We start from the raw sequence: 24,731 nt of genomic DNA on the forward strand, positions 1-24,731 counted from the left end.
AAGTTGTTTATCCAAAGATAAAGGAATAAACAGAACAGCATATTGAAACCCCTGAGGCGTCCGAAGTGACTTAATGGAAGGCACAACAGGTTTAGTCTAGAATTGTAGTTTGTGTGATGTTATACAGTATATTAGTTATTACATTAACATGTTCGATGAAGTGAATGCAGTATGAATCAAACACAACGCATAGTCATGTAAATCATATAAACACTGTACACATTAATATTCTGTCACAATTGGATGTGAAAACCTGGGGACGGATGCTAGATAACGTCCTTTATGGATTTCTCCCAATTTTCTCCAGGAGTTTTCTGTCCTGTCAGATAGTAGATGAGCAACTGAAGACAGCCGACTTTGACCCTTTGACCACTCGGGCAAAAACTCTAGAGATCTCCAGATAATTATTATCCCAAACACAATATTGTTCCTGTCAGGCCAAAGGTTCCAATTATGCAATTTCAGAGTGTCAGTCTGAACACAATCGTTAATTTGTAAAACGTTGGATGCTGATGAATCAGAGATACGCCACAAACTCAATTCTCATTCTAATTTCATATTATTGCTTGTGAATTGTTTCAGTGTTTTACTGCATTTAAGGTTCCACACTCATACAAGGGTTGGAACTAAGTATTTTTGAATTTTTCTTAGGAATACTTAACTATTTAACAGTAATATTAGTATTGATATGTTCACCTGAATATAACTTTGCATCTGTGGTGACTTCATTCATCAGCTCTACACTAATAATGTCAATGAGTGTTTCTTAATCAAAGCTTCCCAAAATAAGCAGCATTGAGTTTGAGTGTGTTTGATGATTATAAGTTGATGCATATTAAGCATCAATAACATGATTTCTCAGGACATAAAACCAACTGAGAGAGAAATGTCACCTTCTCGTGTGTCGAGCAGACAGCTTGTTATTTGGGCTGAAGTAGAAGCATCGTGAGTTAATAAGTTATTCATTCATCTAATCGCGTGTCATGTGCTTCGCTGTTCACAGTTGATCTACATACAAAATAATCACAATATAATAATGACAGCACTAAAAATTCAAAATTTTAGTGCTGAATTCCGTCATCAGCTGAATACTGAACTGAACTGCATCTGTGCGCATAGAATTCATCAGAATAGAAATAAAGTGTTACAATAATAGTCCTATAGGAATATAAAAGCTTCCCAAAAAACCAACATTAGTGTGTGAGTATATTTGATGATTAACGTGTTGAATAAAACTATTAGCAGAAGACACAGTGAGCAGCTCTGATTCAACTGTAACCACCGTCAGTGTGTTTGCTGCTTCCACAAAAACTGCACTTTATCAAATACTGATCAACATCTCATGGTGGTTTTACGTCGACACCCTGAACCAACACGTGGACAGTTTGGAAACAGACTTTTGATGGAGATTTGAAGTATTATAAATACTTTTAGGAGAGAAATGAGTGTGAAAAGCCGCTGGTCAGCGCTGTCCTCGGCGCTGAGTAGGTGACGTTTGAAGGCTCCTCAAACCAAACGCATCGATCATCAGAGCTCCACGTGACCTGAACACGCAGAGAAACTAGTCCGCTATCGGCTCCTCCGCCTTCAGCCTCCAGCACCTGAAGCACATTTAGCTTTTAGTCTTTAATCAGTGGAGAGAAAACACACGTGACTCGACTTTCAGGCTGCACGAGGAGCTCCGGGCCGGGTTGAGTCTCCACGGTTCTCATGGTGCGTTTAAGTGCAGTCCGCTGCTTCGAGCTCTTCATCGGTCTCAGTCTCTCGAGTCCTCGACGACGCAAACGCACAACAGCGGGACGAAATGGCAGAAGAAGCTCCAGCTGCGGCCGCCGCCGCCGCGCCCAAAGCGGCCAAGAAGAAGGCGTCCAGGCCGAAGACGGTCGGTCCCAGCGTCTCCGACCTCATCGTGAAAACCGTGGGCGCGTCCAAGGAGCGGAGCGGCGTGTCCTCTGCCGCCGTCAAGAAGGCTCTGACCGCCGGAGGATACGATGTGGACAAGAACAAGGCCCGCGTCAAGACCGCCATCAAGAGCCTGGTGGCCAAGGGGACTCTGGTCCAGGTCAAGGGGATCGGGGCCTCCGGCTCCTTCAAGGTGAGCAAGACCACCGCCGACAAACCGGCAAAGAAAGCCGCTCCTAAAGCCAAGAAGCCCGCGGCCAAGAAACCCGCAGCGGCCAAAAAGCCCAAAGCAGCGGCAGTGAAGAAAGTTGTAGCCGCTAAGAAGTCACCGAAGAAGGCCAAGAAACCCGCAGCGGCCAAGAAGGCGGCCAAGAGCCCCAAGAAGGTAGCAAAGAGCCCCAAGAAGGCGGCCAAGAGCCCCAAGAAGGCGGCCAAGAGCCCCAAGAAGGTAGCAAAGAGCCCCAAGAAGGTGGCCAAGAGCCCCAAGAAGGTGGTGAAAAAGGCCCCCGCAGCCAAGAAAACCCCCGTGAAGAAGGTCGCTAAGCCCAAAGCCAAGAAAGCAGCACCCAAGAAGTAAACTGACCTCAGTCTGAACAACCAACGCTTCTATAAAAGGCTCTTTTAAGAGTCACCCAATCCTCCCTTAAAGAGCTTTTCCTTCTCTTTAGTTAACACAATACTTTTGTTATACACTGTTTATTATACACACACACACACACACGCAGTCTTTAAGATCCCTCATTCTGATGTTGTCCCACTATTGTGCGTCTCTCTAGTTGATGTCTCCTAGTCTACATACACACATGAGACCTTTGACCCACTGCTGGTGTCTCTACACTATCTTGCCCTTAAACGTCTACAATCAGGTCAAAGTGTTTCCATTTCTATTAAACTTGTCCTTCTTGCGCTTTGTCTGAGGTTCCCTTTCTTAAATTAAACAGATGCACCTGGATTTATAGATTCCCTAGAAATAACAAGTTGGACAACAGATTACACATTTTCCTCGATACATAAATGAGTAGAACTTGTTTATATACAATAGTGACTATTATGAATGAAGTGTATTTTTGGTAGATTAATAATAAACCATTGAACGAATATCAGGCAACAAGGCAGTTTCTGCTTTAAATCGATAAGCAATAATGAAACAATTTGTACATTTCAATTAAAGATGTATAACAGATGAAATTATGACCATTATAATATAAATTAATATAAAACCATTATAAAAAAGTAAATACTGTCCCATTTTAAAAATGAACACATCGGGAAAAGTGATAAGCCACAAACAGCTAAAAATTCCCTCAATTGTGTCGAGGAAACGACTGACAAAAATTCCAAAAGAACTTTGAATGAATAGGAATTTATTCACATATTTTACCATTTAGTCACTATTAAAAGTCTTTATTATCTAAACCTAGATTATCATCTCATGCGACCATCAACTAGTATTTAACCAATGAATGAACACAACACTGCAAACAGAAAAACAAGTTGATCTTGGCAATATATACTAGATTATATAGAACGTCAGTTAAGTGTTCTTTTATGTATTTATTTTTTGGACCCCAGGAAGACTAGCTGTCGTCTCAGCGTCAGCTAATGGGGATCCTTTTAAATAAATAAACAAATAGAACATTTGATGGACTGGAATCAGTGAGACAGATTCGACAAATATCCACTGTATTTTTACATTGATTACACTGGGATTTACTGAAATAGCAAAACATCAAAAAGGACAACAGGAAAATAGATCGTAGGCACTGAGCCAGTGTTAAACACTGCATCAATGACTTGATCTATAACCAAATATTGATCAAATAGTTATCTGGTCAGTTGATCCCAAATCAGTTAATTACCATTGTTACCAGTATATTTTACACAAACACATATCAGAACAAATGCAAAGCACTAGAAAGGAGTTTGTTATTATGCTTCATACTGAGACATGTGGACCGCAGCTCTTTTCGTGGGGTTGGCGGCTCTTAAAAGAGCCTTTGTGGTGCAGATGGAGGCCTCCGTCTCTACTTCTTGGCGGGCTTCTCGGTCTTCTTGGGCAGCAGCACCGCCTGGATGTTGGGCAGCACGCCGCCCTGAGCGATGGTCACTCCGCCCAGCAGCTTGTTGAGCTCCTCGTCGTTGCGGACAGCCAGCTGCAGGTGACGCGGGATGATGCGGGTCTTCTTGTTGTCGCGGGCGGCGTTTCCGGCCAGCTCCAGGATCTCGGCGGTCAGGTACTCCAGCACGGCCGCCAGGTAGACGGGGGCTCCTGCGCCGACACGCTGCGCGTAGTTCCCTTTGCGCAGATGCCTGTGGACGCGGCCGACCGGGAACTGGAGCCCGGCTCGGGAGGAGCGGGTCTTGGCCTTCGCTCTGGCTTTGCCGCCGGTTTTGCCTCTGCCGCTCATCGTTAGACTGTGTGGAGGAAAGGAAGTGTCGATGGTCGCGTCCAACCCTCCTTTATATGTCCGCGGAGTGGGCGGGACGGTCCCTGACGCGCGCACCAACCAGAGAAGAGGCTCCAGGCGCGAGAGCAGAGGGCGGGACCTCTGAGATTTGGCGGAACGTTTGAAATCATTTTCCACCAATGAGCAGCGGAGACTCGCTTCTGGAGGCGCGGCTGAGCTTTTGTTCCCAGCAGTCACCGTCTAATGAATGAATGAATATATGAAGCAATGGATTTCTCAAGGATCTTAGAGAGGAAGGGAAGATTAGAGATAGGTCTGTAGTTAGCCAACACCTCTGGAGCAACAGTAGGTTTCTGAAGAAGAGGTTTAATTACAGCTACCTTGAAGGACTGTGGTACATGTCCTGTCAACAAGGACAGATTCATCATATCGAGTGAAGACGTCCTTAAGCAGACAGAAATCGGATCCAAGAGACTAGTATAAGATTTAGTAATTATATTACATTATTATATTTTCAAATGATAGAAGTCAGTTGTAGGTAATATGTTGTTAAATTGGTTTAAACTTAACTAAATATATTTGAATATCTGTGTTTTTTAAGCGAATATTCTCACGTCATTTTTGAGCCATGTTGAGAGCCCCAGTGGTCACCTACTGCAGGACGCGGCATGAAGTGGGATTCTGTGCACACATTAATATACAAAATGCTATTAGTGTGCGTAATTAAATTTGTAATTTGTAACCATGGAGTTACGAGACGTTAAAATGTGGAGTGTCCAGTTCATCAAAGGGAATCGACTGCGAGAGAACCCATTTCACCAGAACTCCAACGTGATGTGCTTCTACTTTGGAAATTTGTGCGAGGAAGTTCATGAGTTATGGGAATCATTTCCCACAAAGATCCGTATGCAGTTTACTGAAATGTAATCTAAAGACATCCAAAGGAATGTGACAGCTACAACCAAAATGTGAATGACTTTCATTCACTGTTTTTAATTTACATTGGAATACATTGATAAAAGAAGTGAAGCCTAAATTTAAAACCTAATCAATACAAATTTCAGTTTTTCTAAACATCACTTGACTTCAAATCATTACTATTTCACAGTTGTTTCTTTTGAACCTGCAGTTTACATTTTGTCTTTGTGATGCTTCGGTTTCCTTCTGCTGTCGAAAACTAAAATATATTCATATGTTTGTATGTCGTAAAGAATGAATGAAGAATTTATCATGCAAATGAGGAACAAAGTTACTATTTTCGCCCCATTTTATTTACTTCTATCACATTAATGTACTGTATTAATGAATACCCTCTAATTAGGTTCATGCAATTTGTTAAAAATGTTTATTAATTCTATTTTTTTTATGTCTATATTATACATCATCCTCATTATAACTAAAGGACATTTTTACACACAATAAGGTCTGCAATAAATCTGTAGTCCTCAATGTATCGTAAATTCCGGACTATAAGCCGTTACTTTTTTCTCACGCTTTGAACCCTGCGGCGCATTTAAATTCCAGTGAACTGTCTGCTGGTAGAAGTGACACAGTCACCCTCGAAATTGTGTCCTGCAACTCAGGTGACACAATCACGCCGGAGGAGAGTGACCGTCCATCCGGAAAGCGGCAGAGGGCAGATGAAGAGGCCAAACGTGTAAGTTGGTGTAGCAAATCTTTTTTGCAAATACTTACTGTGGGAGTTACAGTGTTTTGTTAGATTTTTAAGTGTTTTTTTCATAAAACAGTTGAGACTTGCGTCAACATTTGAGAGTTGAAATGGTGTCTGTAGCTGAAAGATTGGCGAAGCTGAAAAATCTGAAAGTTGAAGAAGTTTAAGAGGATTTGAAAACAAACTCCATTGGAAAACCATGTTAAAATATTCATGATTATTGATTTATATAAATTCAATCTTAAGAGGTAGAAAGCTGAAAAGTCATAGCCCCCCTTTCCTGAATGAGCTGAATATTTTAATATTTGAATAGTTTTAATAGCTCAAAGTGTGAAGGAGTTGAAAGGTTGCACGGAAGAAATAGAAGATGTTGGAATAAAGAACAATACTCGAATGCTTAATGCATTCCAACAATAACGGTGTCTTTAAAGAAACAACTTAGTTATGTGTAACAAAGATGATGAAATAGTTAGGTTGAGGTAAGATCGCCTTGGGTTGAAATAAAATAAATGCAGGTTTCCGGCGGGGTGATAAACTCCTCGCTTCCTGAACTTGTTACGGCTTCCTCTCTGGTTCCACACCGTCACCGTCACACACACACACGCACGCACACGCACTCGCACACGCACACAGATTCCAGTTCCTTCCTGTCGAGCTGCTGCCCGAGGAGAAGGAGAACTCTGGGACGGCTGAGGAGGAAAAGGAGGAAGAGGAAGAGGAGGAAGAGGAGGGAAACGTGAGGCAGACACACACACACATACTCACTGGTGTCACAGTGGGGTCCCGCCTCACACACACAGCTGAAGGGGCCCCAGGAGGAGTGAGCGCCGCAGGACGGCGTCCGTGAGCTTGTTAGATGTTCACTCCAGGTCCTCCAGGTTCTCACCTCTGGTCTCCTGGCGTCTCTCCTGCAGCCGGACTCGTCTGTCTCCTGACTGTCCCCCCCGGCCTCCAGCTCGCTACCCGAGTCTCATGTAAAATCTCTCCATGAATAAAAATGAACAAATAGGTTGTTTTCAAAAACATTCAGTTCTGAGTTGTTATTTAGCTCCTCCCACCTTTCCGTCGCTGACCACGTGGAGCCGATGCCAGCGGCGGTCAGGGACGGTGGATCGGGGTCAGCGCCCCCGACCCGTGGTTGATGCTCAGCGCCGGAACGCCGTTCCTAGACTCTGCAGGGGGGAGGAGGAAGAGGAAGAAGAGGAGGAGGAATGTGTGAGTGTGTGTTTTGGCTCCAGATGGAAACTTCTGATCTTTAATTCATTCAGACATTTTGCAGTTATTTAGTAACAAATCAGGTTCTGATGAACCTCCTGCCAGATGGAAGGGGCACAAACAGTTTTTGTCCGGGCTGAGAGGGGTCGGCTTTAATCTTTATTGCTCGCTTCAGGGTCCTAGAAGCAATAAATAAACATTTTTTTAATTGAAATATTTTTATGTTTGAATTTTGGCAGGTTAGGCAGTGCCGCCCTTTCCTACCCTACACAAGCAGGCTTCTTTACTGGCTGTTCTTACCCACAATCCTTTGCAGAGCAGATATATTCAGAGGGTTCAAGGTGCCACGTGATGAGGGAGTAGAATCCTGCATGTAACAACACGTACTTGAGGAAGCTGCAGTTTGTCATGAAGGTAAATGGTTTAACAAGCAGCTTCACACTGATACGTGGGTGAGTTGTTCCGCCCCGACAGGTTCAACCTGATCATCAAAGAGGAGTGAAAAATAAAAACACTCTCAGCTCAGACTCTGTTGTCTTAGTGGATGTTTTTATTCAATATAAACTCTTCACTACATTTGTTACAAAGGTTCCTGCTTCATCACGTGTTCCCTACTAGTCTACATGTAGAAGAAGACCAGGAGACAAAGAGGGACGTGCACGGGTCCTCTGAACCATCTGGTCCAAACTACAGCATCCAGTCTGTTGTCATAGCAACTCTTTACAAGGTGGAAGGATCGTTCCACAGATGCTGGTTTTGATCCTCAAAGAGTCTTGTTTGAGCAGTGAGGACGATTCTGTTCACGATGACCTTTGACCCTGTAAACAGCTCAGACTGACACTCAGTCAACCAGTCAGACCGCATACTTTGATGGTGACGTGAGGACACACCCTCTCTGATGAAGGACAACAAGCTGCGTCACTTCACTCCGTCTGATGGAAGCTGAAGTGAAGCACGGAGCTCCTTTTCTACACGGACCTGCTGAGGACAGAAGAGAGCTGCTCACTGAGGAAGTTCATGTCTACAAGCTCAGTAAGTGCAGCTGTGATTGGTTGAATGACATCATTGAAGGTTGTGAAGGTGTGATTGTTTAAAGCTGGGAAACAAGATGGCGCCTGTGTGAGCAGGCAGAGAGGAGCTGCTGTTAGTCTGAATGATGACGCTGTGATGAAGAAGAGGAGCTCAGTCTGATCTGGGGTCTGTGAGGACTGTTACTGATGAGGAGGAGAAGGTAGCAGACGGAGGGGCACTAGGACCCAGCAGGGACCACAGAGCTCACCTGGGCCTTTGTTCCTGAAACACACCTGAGAGACTCTGTTTGTCTCACCTGCCTCTTCAATCCTTTAAGTCCACAAAGCTTCATGTTCACTTCTTCATCTGCTTTAAACACATTTAGTCACTTTTTAGTGTTTGAATGTGTTTGTTTTCTTTAGTCTTCAGTTTTTCTCTCATTGATCAGCAGGTTGAAGTCGACCTTTTACTAACTGATCACATGGTGAAGTGAACCATCCCATCAGGAGAAAGCTTCCCCATGTTACCATGGTAACCAGTGTTTCCATCAGGTTTCCATCAGTTTTACAGACTTCTGGACTCTGAAGGAGATCAAGAGGAGAAACACCACAGCTCCATCTGCTGGAAGACGAGAGATGACATTTATCTTGTAAAACAGGACGAGCATTTAAAATGACGTCTCTTCACGCGTTAACAGGGTTTAAAGAAGGAAAAAAGAAGTTTGTCTTTCACTAGAAGTCTTTAACAGATCCACAGCTGAGGGGGACAATCTGTCCACAGGACGACTAGCAGCGTGTCCTCCACATATCTGTCCTTTATGGAAGAGCAAGAAGAAAGAACTGTTGCAGATATTGCTGTTCAGTATTCGCAGTGTGCTGATATGTCTTTGTTCCTGATTTCTTGCAGAGCGACTCTCACACACACAAACACACACACAATAATACACAATGAGGGAGATTCACATCTACATTGTGATGGATGCACCACTGTGGTCACACGTCCTTCAGCCTTTAACCCTCATTACAGGACGAAAATTTTAAAGAAGGAAAAGGGAAGTTTGTCTTCCTCCAGAAGTCTAAACTTTAACAGACACAACACACAAAGTGTCCCATGAGAGTTTTAGTGTTGAGGTGAATGAGCTCTGTGTGTTTGTCCTTTGAAGATGTGTGAGCTCTCCCAGCAGGTGGTTGTGAAGCTGTGGACTCTGCTATGAATCAGGGTGAGGACCCAGAGGACGGAGTCCGTCCCTCTGAAGCTCCTCTGTGTGGGGAACATGACAGCCAGACCAAAGCTCAGAGGTGAGAGGACCATCTCCAACTGTCCTCCGGTCTCCTCCATGTCCCAACGTCTTTGACTCACTGACTCTGGTTCTACATGTGTGACCAGGATCCACCAGAGACCAGGACCTGGACCTGATCCTGGACCTGAACCCCGCTGTGTGAACATAGAGCGTATCCGGTCTACGAGCCCTCCTCAAGACTTCAAAGATGGTCCCTCTGTTGATGCAAGGTGAGGGTCTCAGGCTGAGGATGAGGTGTTTCTATCAGACTCTGTGGTGGAGGTTCTGGGTTTCTTGCTCAAGGGCCCTTCAGCAGTGTCCAGTGAGGGAGGGAGAGCTCCATGGAGGACTTGGTGAGACCTGTTGGGACTAAACCAAACTGACTGGTGAAGAAAACAGTGAGCTGAAAGACTGAGCTGTTGATTCTTAGTGGGACCAGCAAGACCAGTAGACCTGGTCCACTTCCTGACCTCACGTCAGGCACCTTTGACTTGTTTTGGTCTCTGTGAGGACGGACACTATGTGAGCTGATGCTTCATGATTAGATGATGATGTGATGATGTCATCTCAGTGTTTCTTTCAGGTCACATCAGCAGAGAGGAAAGTCTCCTGAACCCACATGTGTGTCCATGAAGAGTAATCTGTCCAAAGATCGTCTGATTAACTTCAGAGATGAACGCTGTTCTTATGAGCCAGAGTAAGTTCTTAACAGGTGAAGAACTGTTCTGATCCTCAGTTATGAAGTACAGCAATTATGTAAACTCAATGTGAGCTAGTTCCATCACATCAGGATCAGCAGAGGTCACATCTGGAGACAGCTGCAGGTTTCTGAAGACAGATGACTGTGAATGAACATGTGATTAGAACAAACTTGATGCTCTGTGGACCAGCTGATGTGGTCTTTGGACTCCATGCAGATGCAGAGTACTGCAGATGTTGTTTTTATGACCCACAGTAAGAACTAAAACCAGATCAAACTGATGACTGTCACTCAACTAGTAAACTGTCCTCACATGGACTCCATCTTTATGGTGTGTACATGTACAACTACTTTTACATCTCTCAGTTGACCATCATCTCCATGCTGCACTTTGTAGACAAGTGGATTGTCCGTCTGTTCAACATGGACCTGATGGTGGCTTCCATGTTCTAGTTTGTGTCATTCATAGAATATTCTGTTCCAGCTGCTGGAAGAGAACATCCTCACTTTTGTGAAGAACGAGCTGAAGAAGATCCAGAAGGTTGTAAATTCAGATTACCCACAATGCTCAGAGAAGGAGGATGAGGAGGTGCTGGATGAAGAGCAGAGGAGGAGCAAAGAGGCATTTGTAAAGATCTCAGTGCACTTCCTGAGGATAATGAAGCAGGAGGAGCTGGCTGAGCGTCTGCAGAGCAGTAAGAGGATTTCTCTAAAGACTCACCATGCTGATGAATCCTTTACTAATGTCTCAAGAGATGGACAGAATATATTCATGGTCATTCTCTGAGGAAAACACATGTTTAAATATATTCTTTGACCTATTGATCTTCTTTGTTGTCTTCATTCAGGACTTCTTCCTGCAGATTGTCAGCGTGAACTAAAATCCAACCTGAAGAAGAAGTTCCAGTGTGTGTTTGAGGGGATCGCTAAAGCAGGAAACCCAACCCTTCTGAATGAGATCTACACAGAGCTCTACATCACAGAGGGGGGGACTGCAGAGGTCAATGAAGAACATGAGGTCAGACAGATTGAAACAGCATCCAGGAAACCAGCCAGACCAGGAACAACCATCAGACGAGAAGAACTCTTTGAACCTTCAGCTGGAGGAGAGGAACCAATCAGAACAGTGATGACTAAGGGAGTGGCTGGCATTGGGAAAACAGTCTTAACACAGAAGTTCACTCTGGACTGGGCTGAAGACAAAGACCACCAAGACATACAGTTCACCTTTCCATTCACCTTCAGAGAGCTTAATGTGCTGGGAGAGAAGAAGTTCAGCTTGGTGGGACTTGTTCATCACTTCTTCAGTGAAACCAGAGCAGCAGGAATCTGCAGGTTTGAAGAGTTCCAGGTTCTGTTCATCTTTGACGGTCTGGATGAGTGTCGACTTCCTCTGGACTTCCACAAGAATGAGGTCCTGACTGATGTCACAGAGTCGGCCTCAGTGGATGTGCTCCTCACAAACCTCATCAGGGGGAAGCTGCTTCCCTCTGCTCGCCTCTGGATAACCACACGACCTGCAGCAGCCAATCAGATCCCTCCTGAGTGTGTTGGCATGGTGACAGAGGTCAGAGGGTTCACAGACCCCCAGAAGGAGAAGTACTTCAGGAAGAGGTTCAGAGATGAGAAGCAGGCCAGCAGGATCATCTCTCACATCAAGACCTCACGAAGCCTTCACATCATGTGCCACATCCCAGTCTTCTGCTGGATCACTGCAACAGTTCTGGGGGAGATGAAGACCAGAGAGCGAGGAGAGCTGCCCAAGACCCTGACTGAGATGTACATCCACTTCCTGGTGGTTCAGTCCAAAGTGAAGAAGGTCAAGTACGATGGAGGAGCTGAGACGGATCCACACTGGAGTCCAGAGAGCAGGAAGATGATCGAGTCTCTGGGAAAACTGGCCTTTAATCAGCTGCAGAAAGGCAACCTGATCTTCTATGAATCCGACCTGACAGAGTGTGGCATCGATATCAGAGCAGCCTCAGTGTACTCAGGAGTGTTCACTCAGATCTTTAGAGAGGAGAGAGGACTGTACCAGGACAAGGTGTTCTGCTTCGTCCATCTGAGTGTTCAGGAGTTTCTGGCTGCTCTTCATGTCCATCTGACCTTCTTCAGCTCTGGTGTCAATCTGCTGTCAGAAGAACAACCAACCTCCTTGTTGTCTAGACGCTATATAGTCAACCCTGAACCAAAGCGTCTCTACCAGAGTGCTGTGGACGAGGCCGTACAGAGTCCTAATGGACACCTGGACTTGTTCCTCCGCTTCCTCCTGGGTCTTTCCCAGGAGGCAAATCAGACTCTCCTGCGAGGTCTGCTGACACAGACAGGAAGTCGCTCACAGACCAATCAGGAGACAGTCCAGTACATCAAGGAGAAGATCAGTGAGAATGTGTCTCCAGAGAAAAGCATCAATCTGTTCCACTGTCTGAATGAACTGAATGATGGTTCTCTAGTGGAGGAGATCCAACAGTCCCTTAGATCAGGACGTCTCTCCACAGATAAACTGTCTCCTGCTCAGTGGTCAGCTCTGGTCTTCATCTTACTGTCATCAGGAGAAGATCTGGAGGTGTTTGACCTGAAGAAATACTGTGCTTCAGAGGAGGCTCTTCTGAGGCTGCTGCCAGTGGTCAAAGCCTCCAACAAAGTTCTGTAAGTAAGAGAGTTAGATTCATACATCATGACTTAAACATGCTGCCATATTTTCTACTAGTTCATATTTTCTTCATTGTTGTTTCTTCAGACTGAGTGACTGTAACCTCTCAGAGAGAAGCTGTGAAGCTCTGTCCTCAGTTCTCAGCTCCCAGTCCTCTAGTCTGAGAGAGCTGGACCTGAGCTACAACGGCCTGCAGGATTCAGGAGTGAAGCTGCTCTCTGCAGGACTGGAGAGTCCACACTGTGACCTGGAGACTCTCAGGTCAGGATTCAATTAATCTCCACTTGGTGTCTTTATTTATGGTGGGTTGACGTGGCGCAGGGGTAGAGAGGATGCTCCCGGGATAAAATGTAAAAGCCATGGATTATAAATGCAATGTAAGTCGCTTTGGATAAAAGCGTCAGCTAAATGACCTGTAATGTAATTTACATCAGTGGTACATTTCTGAATTTCATGAGATTCCTTCTGCTTGCATGATTTTAAATCAAAGTTTATTGTTATTATAATGTTACAAATAGAAATATTGAAGACCAATTCTAGTTGTCAGTAATGTTACTGGAGTGTTGGTGTACATTAGTGGGTGTGTAACCATGTTTATGTGACCCCTCAGTAGCCGACAATATCTCATTCCTGCGGTGACCTTCTAGTCCTCACAGCTCCCTCAGATCATGTGACGTGTGTCTTCCACCACAACACGTGTGTTGTTTTGTGTATTTGCAGGATGTCAGGCTGTCTGATCACAGAGGAAGGCTGTGCTGCTCTTGTCTCAGCTCTGAGCTCCAACCCCTCCCATCTGAGAGAGCTGGACCTGAGCTACAATCATCCAGGAGACTCAGGGGTGAAGCTGCTGTCTGCTGGACTGGAGGATCCACACTGGAGACTGGAGACTCTCAGGTATGAAGAGGCTGCAGCCACAGACCATCAGTCTGTAGAGGAGCTGGAAACCTTTTCTCTGTCCCACTGTCAGCCTGGTTAATAAGACCTTGACTCACCAAACTGACCTCAAACTACCAGAGACTCATCAAACTGTTTGTGTCCCACATGAGACCATCGACACAGACAGAAGTAGTGAGGAACAGTAGCCAGGATGAGCCTAAACAGGGAGGAAGGTGATGAAAGGCTTGTTACTCTGGAGCTTTGTCTTGTCTCCACGTTATAAGAGAGGACAGTGTCTACTGACACGTTGATGGCATCATGGTGGGTTCATATGAGTCAACATCAACACGCTGCAGGTTTGTGGGCTCTTCTGAAACAACACTTGGATATTTAGATGCTGGTCATCTGCCTCCAGTGTGTGTTGTCCTTTAGTCCAGACATTATCGTTGAAAGACAAACCGTCAAAGAAACAATCTGTTCAAAAAACGTCTTGATGGTTCATCACAGGAGGAAAGTTCAGCTTCACCTGGTTTTGGTGCTTTGCACTGAGAGCCAGTTCCCTGGATGATAAGAATGGACTTGAAACTACAGGTGACAGTCGACCACAGACGCTCAGTGAAGAACCAACAGCTGATGTTGGACCTGGTGTGTCAGAGCCCAAAGAGGTTTGTTAAGGACTGGACCAAAGTTCTAGGGGGACTCAGGCAGTGCTTTGTGGCTGCAGACCCACCTGAGCTGTAACACCTTCACCTTCAGACTACAGGTGTCAACCAGTGTTGACTGTTGCTAGGAGATGGGATGTGAACAACAGTGTCACAGTCAGACCCTTTGTACCTCCTCAACCCCCTTCCCCACCCTCCTCCCCGACCTCCATCAGAGGGTTTGTGGTGCTGTAGTGATTTCAGTCATGTGGTAGAGATGAACCCACAGAGAATAGTCTCCATGTCTGCAGCTCTACACAGCTGGTTAGCCTCTTTTAGCTCCAAGCTTCAGAAGGTGGTGGAGACCAAAAACTGCTAAAAGAGAGATTAGTGGACTTCCATCCATCAGGTGACACAAAGACTCCTGATGAACCATCATGTTGATGTGAACCTGCTGGATGTGGGAGCAGCTGGTTGATCTCTTGATGAGCTGTGGTCATCGGCCAATCAGAAGAAGAAGAGGTGGTCCATGTGGACATGAAGGACAAAGCTGTGTGTGTGATGTAATGTCCATGTCTCCATGCTGCTCTGACCCCCCTCCTCCTTTCAGGGTGGAGCCTGCTGGAGTCCGATGGTTCAGACCAGGTCTGAGGAAGTGTAAGTGTGCTTTGATTCATGAAGATTCAACCATCTTCACACTGTGACATCACTCATTCACCTCTGTGATGTCACCATCAAAGTGTCAGTAGATGAACACATGATTAATAACTGCAGCTGTATTGTGTCTTGTTCTCTCATCAGATTCCTGTGAACTCACAATCGACCCAAACACAGTAAACAAATACCTCAAACTGTCTGACAACAACATAAAGGTGACACGTGTGAAGGAGGATCAGTCATATCCTGATCATCCAGACAGATTTGACCACTATTGTAACCTGCTGTGTAGCACTGGTCTGACTGGTCGCTGTTACTGGGAGGTCGAGTGGAGTGGAAGAGTTTACGTATCAGTGAGTTACAGAAGAATCGGGAGGAAAGGAGACAGTGGAGACTGTTGGTTTGGAATGAATGATCAGTCCTGGAGTCTGAGATGCTCTGATGGATATTACACTGTCTTTCACAATGAGACAGAAACACGCATCACCTCCTCCTCCTCCTCTGGTAGAGTAGCAGTGTATGTGGACTGTCCTGCTGGCTCTCTGTCCTTCTACCGAGTCTCCTCTGACACACTGGTCCACCTCCACACCTTCAGCACCACATTCACTGGACCTCTTTATCCTGGGTTTTGGTTCTGGTCTGGTTCCTCAATGTCTCTGTGTTCTCTTCAGGAGGGAGAGTCTCCTCCTGCTGGAGAACCTTCCTCTCTGCTCACCACATAGTTCAGTCTGTACAGCTGATGTGGGTTCATGTGGGTGTAGATGCAGGTGGAGGAGGTGAGGGGTACCTGAGCTGGTCTGGACTGCCTCTGTAGATGAATCAGTAGATCATTTAGATGTTGGGTCCCAATTAGGGTTTAATCTTACTCTTTATGTGTCACCCCCCCCCCCCCCCCGCCCCCAATTTGAGATCAATGTCTCTGTGATAACGAGTTTGGTCCTTAAAACGGACAAGGTAATTATTGTGGGTGACTTTAACATTCATGTGGATGTCGACAACGACAGCCTTAGTACTGCATTCCTTTCATTGTTAGATTCAATTGGTTTCTATCAGTGTGTAAATAAACCAACTCACTGTTTTAACCACACTCTCGACTTGGTTCTTGTGTATGGGATTGAGATTGAACATTTAACTATTTTTCCACAGAACCCTCTCCTGTCGGACCATTGTCTGATAACCTTTGAATTTCTACTATCAGAATCACCTCCTCCTGCAAAGGGTTTCTACAGTCGACGCTTATCGGATACCGCTGTAGCCTTATTTAAAGAAGCCATTCCTTCTGCTCTAAGTTCTTGCCCTGCCTCAAGATACAAGAAGACTCCTGTGAGAACCTCAGTCCGTCCCAGATCGATAATTTTGTCGATACTGCTACAGGCTCTTTGAGAGTGGCGCTGGACGCTATTGCTCCTCTGGAAAGAAGAATAGCAACAAGAAGGAAGTCTGCTCCGTGGTATAACCCTCAAACACGGAACCTAAAGCAAACTGTGCGGAAGCTTGAACGATTATGGCGTTCCACCAAATCAGAAGGATCTAGGCTAGTTTGGCAAGACAGCCTTAAAACGTATAAGAAGGCTCTCCGTAACGCAAGAGCATCTTATTACTCATCATTAATAGAGAAAAATAAAAACAACTCCAGGTTTCTCTTCAGCACTGTAGCCCGACTGACAGAGAGTCACAGCTCTGTCGAGCCGTGTGTTCCTTTGGACCTCACTAGTAACGACTTCATGAACTTCTTCAATGATAAGATTCTAACTATCAAAGAGAAAATTGATGGTCTCCTGCCTTCAACCAGTGCCGACCTGTCCTCCGATGTAGGAACCTTGGATGCAGCAGTGGGCCCTGATGCCTGTTTGGATGCCTTCTCTTCCATCAACCTTGATCAACTGACTGACTTATTTTCAAAGTCTAAATCTTCTACTTGTCTCTTGGATCCTATTCCGACCAAGCTGCTTAAGGAAGTTTTTTTTTAGCACATCCTTATTAGATATTATGAATCTGTCTTTGTTGACAGGACATGTACCACAGTCCTTCAAGGTAGCTGTAATTAAACCTCTTCTTAAGAAACCTACTCTTGCTCCAGAGGTGTTGGCTAACTACAGACCTATCTCTAATCTTCCCTTCCTCTCTAAGATCCTTGCGAAATCCGTCGCAAATCAATTATGTGACTTTCTACAAAACAATGCTTTGTTCGAGGATTTCCAGTCAGGATTTCGAGTGCATCACAGTACAGAAACAGCACTGGTGAAAATTACGAATGATCTTCTACTTGCATCGGACCAAGGACTCATCTCTTTTCTTGTTTTGCTGGACCTCAGTGCCGCATTTGATACCATAGACCATTGTATCCTGTTGCAGAGACTAGAACATTTAATTGGTATCAAAGGAACTGCACTCAGCTGGTTTAAATCCTACTTATCGGACCGATCCCAGTTTGTGCTTTTAAACGGTGAATCCTCAAAGACCACCAATGTTGGTCACGGAGTCCCACAAGGTTCTGTACTTGGACCGATTTTATTTACCCTCTATATGCTTCCTTTGGGCGATCTTATCAGGAAACACCGCATAAACTTCCATTGTTATGCAGACGATACTCAACTGTATCTGTCGATCAAGCCAGAAGAGACGGACCAGTTAGTTAGACTCCAAGAATGTCTTGGAGACATCAAAACTTGGATGACCGGCAATTTCCTGATGCTAAACTCGAAAAAACGGAAGTTATCCTGATAGGCCCAGAGCGCCTTCGAAGCCAGCTGTCACGTTATACAGTTTTTATGGATGGAATTGCTCTGGTACCCAGCAGCACCGTCAGGAATCTGGGAGTTCTCTTCGACCAGGATATGACCTTCAACTCGCATATTAAGAAGACTTCAAGGACTGCCTATTTTCATCTACGTAACATATCAAAAATCAGGAACTTCCTGTCTCAAAGTGATGCAGAAAAATTAGTTCATGCGTTTGTCACTTCCAGACTGGACTACTGTATTTATTTGTTATCAGGCTGCTCTTGTAAATCTCTTAAGCCTCTCCAGTTGATTCAGAATGCTGCAGCGTGTTTTGCTACACGTGTATTAACAAGAACTAAGAAAAGGGATCATATCACTCCTGTATTAACTTCTCTGCACTGGCTCCCTGTTGAATCAAGAATAGATTTTAAGGTACTTCTCCTCACCTACAAGGCACTTGCTGGTGAGGCACCGTTGTATCTTAAAGAGCTTGTAACACCTTATTGCCCTACAAGGCAACTGCGCTCCATAGATGCTGGTTACTTGTTGTTGCTGTGGTTTTAAAAAGTAGGCTGGGGGCCAGAGCCTTCAGTTGTCAAGCTCCTCTTTTGTGGAACCAGGTTCCACTTTCAGTCCGGGGGGCAGATTCGGTCAGCTCTTTTAAAGTAAAACTTAAAACGTTCCTCTTTGATTCTGCCTATAGTTAGGGCTGGCTCAGGTTAGCCCGGACCAGCCCTTAGTTAAGCTGCTATAGGCTAAGAATGCTGGGAGAATTCTTAGGACACACAAGCTCCTCTCTCACGCTCTCGTTCTACCATAATTCACGTTTTATTAATGCGCATCACTAATTCAGCTTCTTTCTTTTTCCGGAGTTTTTTTTGTGCTTTCTCCCCTATCAGGTCTCCGTAGATCGTGGTTCCTTCTGGACCCTGGTCCTGACACCTACCGTGGCCATGCTGACGCCTGCTGCTGCCATCATCATCGTCATTATTTTAGATATTAATCATATTACTGTACTCGTAAACCAACATTACCCTCTCCTAAAGTCTCCGTGCTCTCCCTCCCCACAGGCTTCTGTTGATGGTGGTTCTATGTGATGGTGGTTCTATCTGATGGTGGTTCTATCTGATGGTGGTTGTCCCTGCAGTGGTCCTGCTGTGCGCCTGACTTACTACTCACAATTACTTGAATCATTTCTGTCATAGGAATTGCATGTATTATACATTGTTCATTCTGTCCACATGGCATCCATTGTAGTCTGTCCATCAGGAGACGGATCCTCCTCTGACGTTCTCACTGAGGTTTCTTCCCTTTTTTCCCTCTTGTAAGGGTTTTTTCATTGTTTGGGGAGTTTCTCTGTGCCGATGGTGGGTTTCGGGGCTGAGGATGTTGTATGTGTACAGACTGTAAAGCCCTCTGAGGCAAATTTGTAATTTATGATTATGGGCTCTACAAAATAAAATGAATTGAATTGAATAAATTGCCCTCATTTGTGTGTGTGCTTCATTAGCATGTAATTGTTTTTTCAAGGATTGATTGTAAGGAACAAAATTATGAAATACGTTTTCTTCTAATTCTAATTCTTCTAATTCTTTTTGATCCGATTTAATTTTAACTTCAAATCTTTCTGAATGTGTTCAAATCTAATTTCTTAACGTTAATATAACGTTAATATAATGTTTAGTCCCGTGTATTACTTTGGGTTAACAGGAATATAATTGTATAAATTTAATGTTAATAAAATACTTTCACAGTAAATTGTGTCCACTGGGCCTTTTTTTTACACATCAGCGTCTCTGTGTAGAAAGATTTAAGAAACGTATGAAATTTGTTATTTTACATTGAAACACGTCAGGCTACAAATCCACTTCATTCCTTTTCTTCCATCAAAGACACAAGTTGAGACCTTTTTGTTCTCCACTCAAACAGAACTGGGAATACAATAGTGCACATGTACCTAGAGACACACACACACACACACACACACACACACAGGTCAGAGGTCATTTTCCCATGAAACACTTACAGTGATATGAACTTAAGTTTTCTGCATTTCTAAATAGTTCAAATCTACTTTAATATGTCATGAATTATAAAATAGTAGAATATAATGTAACAACATGATTTAATAGAAAATAATATATGATATAATAGAATAGAATGTAATGTAATATAACTTAATAAAACATACTGTAATGTGACATAATGAACAGTGCAGGATCTGGAGTTCAATCTGTTGTCACTGAGAGGTGGACTGATGGTGGGGGGTTTGGGGTCAGAGGTCATTCTCTGGTCTGAGGTCAGAGGGGGGTCTGAGTACACAGGTCCAGACTCTAAAGGACGGGTAGTGTGGACCTTCTCACTCGATGAGGTCAGCAGGTGAGGGGGGGTCCTTCAGGCGTCCGATGAGCTCGTGTTTGTTGTGACGGTGCGGATCTAATAACTGTGGATTTGTGTAATTCAAGATGATTGTATTGTGTTTGTGAGCATTCTGCACGTGGAACCAAACCAACCAGCAGAACCGTCCCGTCGGTGTCATCTCCTGCGTCACCACGGGGGGGCGTGTTTCCTCATCAGCGGATTTACTACCAACCACACAAGTACCACAAAGCATCTTCTAAAGAGAACTCGCATCTGATATGAAGCCTTTTATTTCCTTTATTCATCCGTTTGCCTCCTCTTCACATTTCTTCTTCTCTGAATCTGAAAACCTGAAATGAGGAAAGAAGAACGGAGACGCCGGTTAATCTTTTAGGGGAAAAGCAGTTATTAGAAGTCATGTACAAAAGGAATATTCCATGGTAGGATTTTATAAAACGTCCACATTGATCAAACGATCGCACGAGACAAACACAAACACACACACAAACACACACACACGTCAAAGCTTCATGTGGTTTAGAAAAAGACGCCTGTGAGGCTTCATCTGCTGGATTTTCCTTTGTGCTGACATATCTCCATTGTGACACGTCGGTAGCGTCCCTTACGAAGGAGATTCTATTTGCTACGAAGGTTCGTAAACGTTTTGTTTCGTTGGTGATGTATTTCAGCACTGTTGTGCTATCCGTCCAGAAGGAGGATTTGTTCAGCTGAAGCTGTAATTCTCTCCGAAGCATTATATCAACTTTGACAGCTAGAACTGCAGCAGTGAGCTCCAATCTGGGAATCGTTACTTGCTTTAATGGTGCTACTCTTGCTTTTCCTATCATGAAGGCAACGTGCACCTCCTTTTCGTTGTTTTCCAGTCGAAGATATGAAAATGTACCGTATCCACTTTCGCTGTCGTCGGAAAAGTGGTGTAACTGTGCATGTCCCATTTGACCAAGGTTTGTGGGCTTCATGCAACGGTCCACTTTTAACTCTGTCATGTTGTTTAGATCTGTCAGCCATTGTGTCCATTGTTGAGAAATGGTTTGGGGTGTGTTTTCATCCCATCCAAGGTGTTTTCTACAGAGTTCCTGCATAATCAGTTTGGCTGGCAGAACAAATGGCGCCAGGAATCCCAAAGGGTCGTATACAGACCAACCACGGACAGGATGCCGCGTCTGGTGTATGCTCGTGAGGGTGCAGTCATTCTGAACGTGAACACGTCTGTCTCAACGCACCAGTCCAATCCTAGTGCTCTTTCCGTCGGCAGGTTGTCCTTGTCCAAGTCAGTATGAATCCTCCCTTCTGGCAGAGAGTGGTCAGGTCTCTTACCATAAGAACTGCGCCCTGTTCTGTGGACATGGATTTCAAACAGTCAACATAAAAGTTGTTTTTTACGGTGTCTATAACCTCTGCTGGAAAGTGAGTTTGGTTATCTTCAGCGATCTTTCTTAGTGCAAAATTGGCACAACTCAGTGATGACACTGCTCCAAAGAGGTGTACTTTCATCCGATATTCGACGAGATCCTGCTGCACGTCACCATCAGGCCACCATAGGAAACGCAAGTAGTCAATATGGTTGTCTGACCTGGTGAAACATTGCTTTGATGTCAGCCATCAGGGCAACAGGCTCTCGTCTGAATCTGAGGAGTACTCCTGTAAGTGAGTTGGTAAGATCTGGACCCTGTAGCAATTGTTCATTGAGCGATGTTCCCTTGAAGCCAGCGCCGCAGTGTCAAGGGATGCGTCGATCACAGGGGATGACATGACAAGGCAGGAAGTGAAGTTACCCGGGGACACGAGTGGCAGAAAACTACAAAATACAACAGGAAGTGAACCACACCGTGACACACAGTCGAAGACCACTCTCAAGGTTCCTTTCCTCGGGTGATACACCCCGTGATGTGGGATGTACCAGAGTTTCCCATCAGTACGATTCAGCTGATCCTCCGGTATCATAGCCGTTGTTAACCATTTCTTTGAGAAAAGTTGTATATTCTTCGCGAAACCTCTCATTTGTAACAAACTTGCGTTTCAGGTTTTGGATGCGTTGCTCTGCTATGCAACGGTTGCTTGGCATGCAGGGATTTTCTTGCTTGAAAGGTAAGTCTATGCAATAGTGACCATCTGTAATTCATGATGAGTGATTCACAATATCCAGGAATTTTATCTCTTCTCTGGACATTTTCTCTGTTTCCTTGCAGGTTTCTTCATTGTAGTCGTGATTGTATTGTTTAACCAGTAGCTCCTCTAAGTTCACGATGGACAGTCGGTTGACAGCAGCAGCAGGGCAGCCATTCTCATCCCTGCTGTTGTCTCCTCTCAGAGGACCATATATGACCCACCCCAACAGGGTCCTCACAGCGTATGGTCCATTGGCTTGGCTGTTGACCATCTCCCAAGGTTCCAATGCCTTAGACGCATTTGTGCCTATGAGTGTCACGGTGTGGTTCACTTCCTGTTGTATTTTGTAGTTTTCTGCCACTCGTGTCCCCGGGTAACTTCACTTCCTGCCTTGTCCCGTCATCCCCTGTGATCGTCTAATAGTTTCCACCTGTGTCCAATCACCTGCACCTCCCTTGTGTATTTAAGCCGTGTGTCTCTTGTGTCACTTGTCGCGTCATTGTCTTTCGTCACACATGTTGCCTGCTGTTTTTCCTCCCGGTTCCTGTGTTTTTGACCTTTGACTATTAAAGTCCTTTTGTTTCCTGCAAGTCTGCATCTGAGTCCTGCCTTCCACCCGCACCCCTGACAATGAGCAGGTCAATGCCAGAATCTATTTCATGAATCTTGACGTCCTTCAAGTAAGGCCATTGAATCAGGTCTTCTTGTCTGGGAATGTTGAGATTGGAAACGGGCATGATCTTGTGTGTAAATACATTGGGCAGTTGTATGAAATCAGTTTTGTCCAGACTTGATATCTCTAAACCTGGGATATGATGACTAGTCACAGGTTTCACTTGGTTCATTGTACGCAAAAGAATACTAGTCTTTTGTCCTGTTACATTCAGTCTTCTCATCAGGCGTTCTGTGCAGAAGGTGGCTGAGCTTCCATGGTCCAAAAACGCATACGTCTGCAACAGTGTCTCCCTTGGGGGTCTTAACTTGTACTGGAACAATAGAGAAGAGACAGGCTTCTTCACCGGCCCCAATATGCCCACATGTATGAGGTGAGAGAACAGCATTGCTCCTAATTGATTTTCCATCCAATTCTGTTTTCCTTCCTATGTCTCTTTATTCAATATGAAGTATTTCAGGATGATTTTTGTTGCAGATGTCACAAGTCAAACAACTATCGCAGTCTTTGCTCATGTGTCCTACCTTCAAACAGCCAAAACAGACTCCCCTTTTCTTTAAGAAGTCAATTTTTTCCCTGTGCATCTTTTTCCTGGTCTGTGGACACCGCACCAATGTGTGACCATCTCTCTCACAGAACAAACAGGAATTTTGAGGGTTAGTGACGGATACATTTTTCATTCCACTTGTCATTTTTTCTTGTATTGGCATTTCCACAGGTGTTGCAGTAGTTGCAAAAACTGCTTCCTCTTGGTCTCGGCCTCTCTCTTACTGTGACATCCTGGATGTTCCCAAAAAGTGGATCCGACAATATCTTCACTTGTCTCTCCATGAAGTCTACCAAGTCAGAGAAACTAGCTCGACGTCCATGTTGTTCCTGGAGCTGACATGCCCTATTCCTCCACTTGTCTCTGAGCTTGTAAAGTTTCAGAAGAATGGTCTTCATGCTGGAAGCGAAGTTCAACTCCTCCATATAGGTGAGCTGTTGCATTGCAACAACCTCTCAGGAATAATGAAAACGCTCGCAATGCTTTCAAGTCCTCTGGCTTGATCGCTGGCCAGGCAACTGCTTTGTCCATGTATGCTGTACCAATCTCATGTTCGCTACCAAAATGTTCTTTAAGCAGCTCTTTTGCTCTTTTATAGCCCTCAGCCGAAGACAAATGTTGACAGCTGTGGACTAAATCCTTTGGATACCCTCTGGTATATTGCTCTAGGAAAGCAATAGCTGTAGTCATCAGTCTTTCTTTCCACTCCTCTCTCGAATGCCCTGATGAAAACTCCATATTGCAAGGGATCCCATCATAAACGGGAATGTCTCTTGGTGGTAAAGTAGAAGAGAGATTGTGTTGAGCTAGAAGAGTGGTTATGTCACTTTGCTTCTGAATGATGTGATAGATATCACCTTGATTATGATCATTATATCCAGGTTGTGTTAGAGGAGTCATATCCTGAGCTCTAACAGATGGTCCATCAGCGCTTTCCTTTGGCTGAACAACCTGTTGCTGGGAAGAAGATTCTGTTCCCGTCCGCACATTCAGTCTTTGTTGCACTTGATCGGGTAAATAGGTGTTTGCATGTGGATTCTCTTCGACTGACCTTTTCCTTTGAACAGTTCATTTTTCAAAATAAAAATTCTCTTATAAATAAGATTATCTTTACAGATGGCAACGAGACGTTGGGACCGTTGTAATCTGTGATTTAATGACGTTACACGGTGAATAGTAGTTAATGATGTTACACGGTGAATAGTAGTTAATGACGTTACACAGTGAATAGTAGTTAATGATGTTACACAGTGAATAGTAGTTAATGATGTTACACAGTGAAT

The 24,731-nt window shown here is 44.6% G+C and overlaps 2 protein-coding genes, 1 long non-coding RNA gene and 1 pseudogene across 6 annotated transcripts; 3 read left to right on the forward strand and 1 right to left on the reverse strand.

Moving 5' to 3' along the window:
- Positions 1-913: 913 nt before the first annotated feature.
- LOC144391273 (histone H1 pseudogene) lies at positions 914-2,809 on the forward strand (annotated as a pseudogene). Its single transcript, XR_013455180.1, has one exon. The product of XR_013455180.1 is annotated as a histone H1 pseudogene (transcript).
- Positions 2,810-3,246: 437 nt separating this feature from the next.
- Positions 3,247-4,374, reverse strand: LOC120812408 (histone H2A-like). Its single transcript, XM_040168335.2, has one exon. It carries the CDS (start codon positions 4,308-4,310, stop codon positions 3,927-3,929), a length of 384 nt encoding a protein of 127 aa, XP_040024269.1. The 5' UTR covers positions 4,311-4,374; the 3' UTR covers positions 3,247-3,926.
- A 3,638-nt stretch (positions 4,375-8,012) lies between these two features.
- On the forward strand, positions 8,013-10,490 carry LOC144391278 (uncharacterized). 3 transcript variants are annotated; one of them, XR_013455190.1, is made up of 5 exons: positions 8,013-8,229; positions 8,779-8,857; positions 9,392-9,506; positions 9,595-9,717; positions 10,071-10,490. It is a non-coding gene; the product is annotated as an uncharacterized LOC144391278 (long non-coding RNA). The 3 variants fall into 3 exon arrangements; XR_013455189.1 differs by having other exon boundaries at positions 8,014-8,229; positions 9,389-9,506; XR_013455188.1 differs by lacking the exon at positions 8,779-8,857 and having other exon boundaries at positions 8,032-8,229; positions 9,389-9,506.
- An 11-nt stretch (positions 10,491-10,501) lies between these two features.
- Positions 10,502-16,101, forward strand: LOC120814770 (protein NLRC3-like). The gene is made up of 7 exons (XM_078097890.1): positions 10,502-10,518; positions 10,672-10,882; positions 11,036-12,836; positions 12,928-13,101; positions 13,561-13,734; positions 14,968-15,014; positions 15,159-16,101. Exons 1-7 carry the CDS (start codon positions 10,516-10,518, stop codon positions 15,734-15,736), a joined length of 2,988 nt encoding a protein of 995 aa, XP_077954016.1. The 5' UTR covers positions 10,502-10,515; the 3' UTR covers positions 15,737-16,101.
- The last annotated feature ends 8,630 nt before the right edge of the window (positions 16,102-24,731 follow it).

The sequence above is a fragment of the Gasterosteus aculeatus genome, chromosome Y, assembly GCF_964276395.1.
Source record: "Gasterosteus aculeatus chromosome Y, fGasAcu3.hap1.1, whole genome shotgun sequence".
In the NCBI taxonomy this organism is placed as follows: Eukaryota; Metazoa; Chordata; class Actinopteri; order Perciformes; family Gasterosteidae; genus Gasterosteus; species Gasterosteus aculeatus.

What these genes read in the sequence shown, in the direction of transcription:
- LOC120812408 (XM_040168335.2), bottom strand. Translation starts at nt 4,310, where the DNA reads ATGAGCGGCAGAGGCAAAACCGGCGGCAAAGCCAGAGCGAAGGCCAAG.
- LOC120814770 (XM_078097890.1), top strand. An exon ending in GGCTGAGCGTCTGCAGAGCA is followed by an intron (nt 10,883 to 11,035) that starts GTAAGAGGATTT and finishes GTCTTCATTCAG; the next exon opens with GACTTCTTCCTGCAGATTGT. An exon ending in AAAGCCTCCAACAAAGTTCT is followed by an intron (nt 12,837 to 12,927) that starts GTAAGTAAGAGA and finishes TTGTTTCTTCAG; the next exon opens with ACTGAGTGACTGTAACCTCT.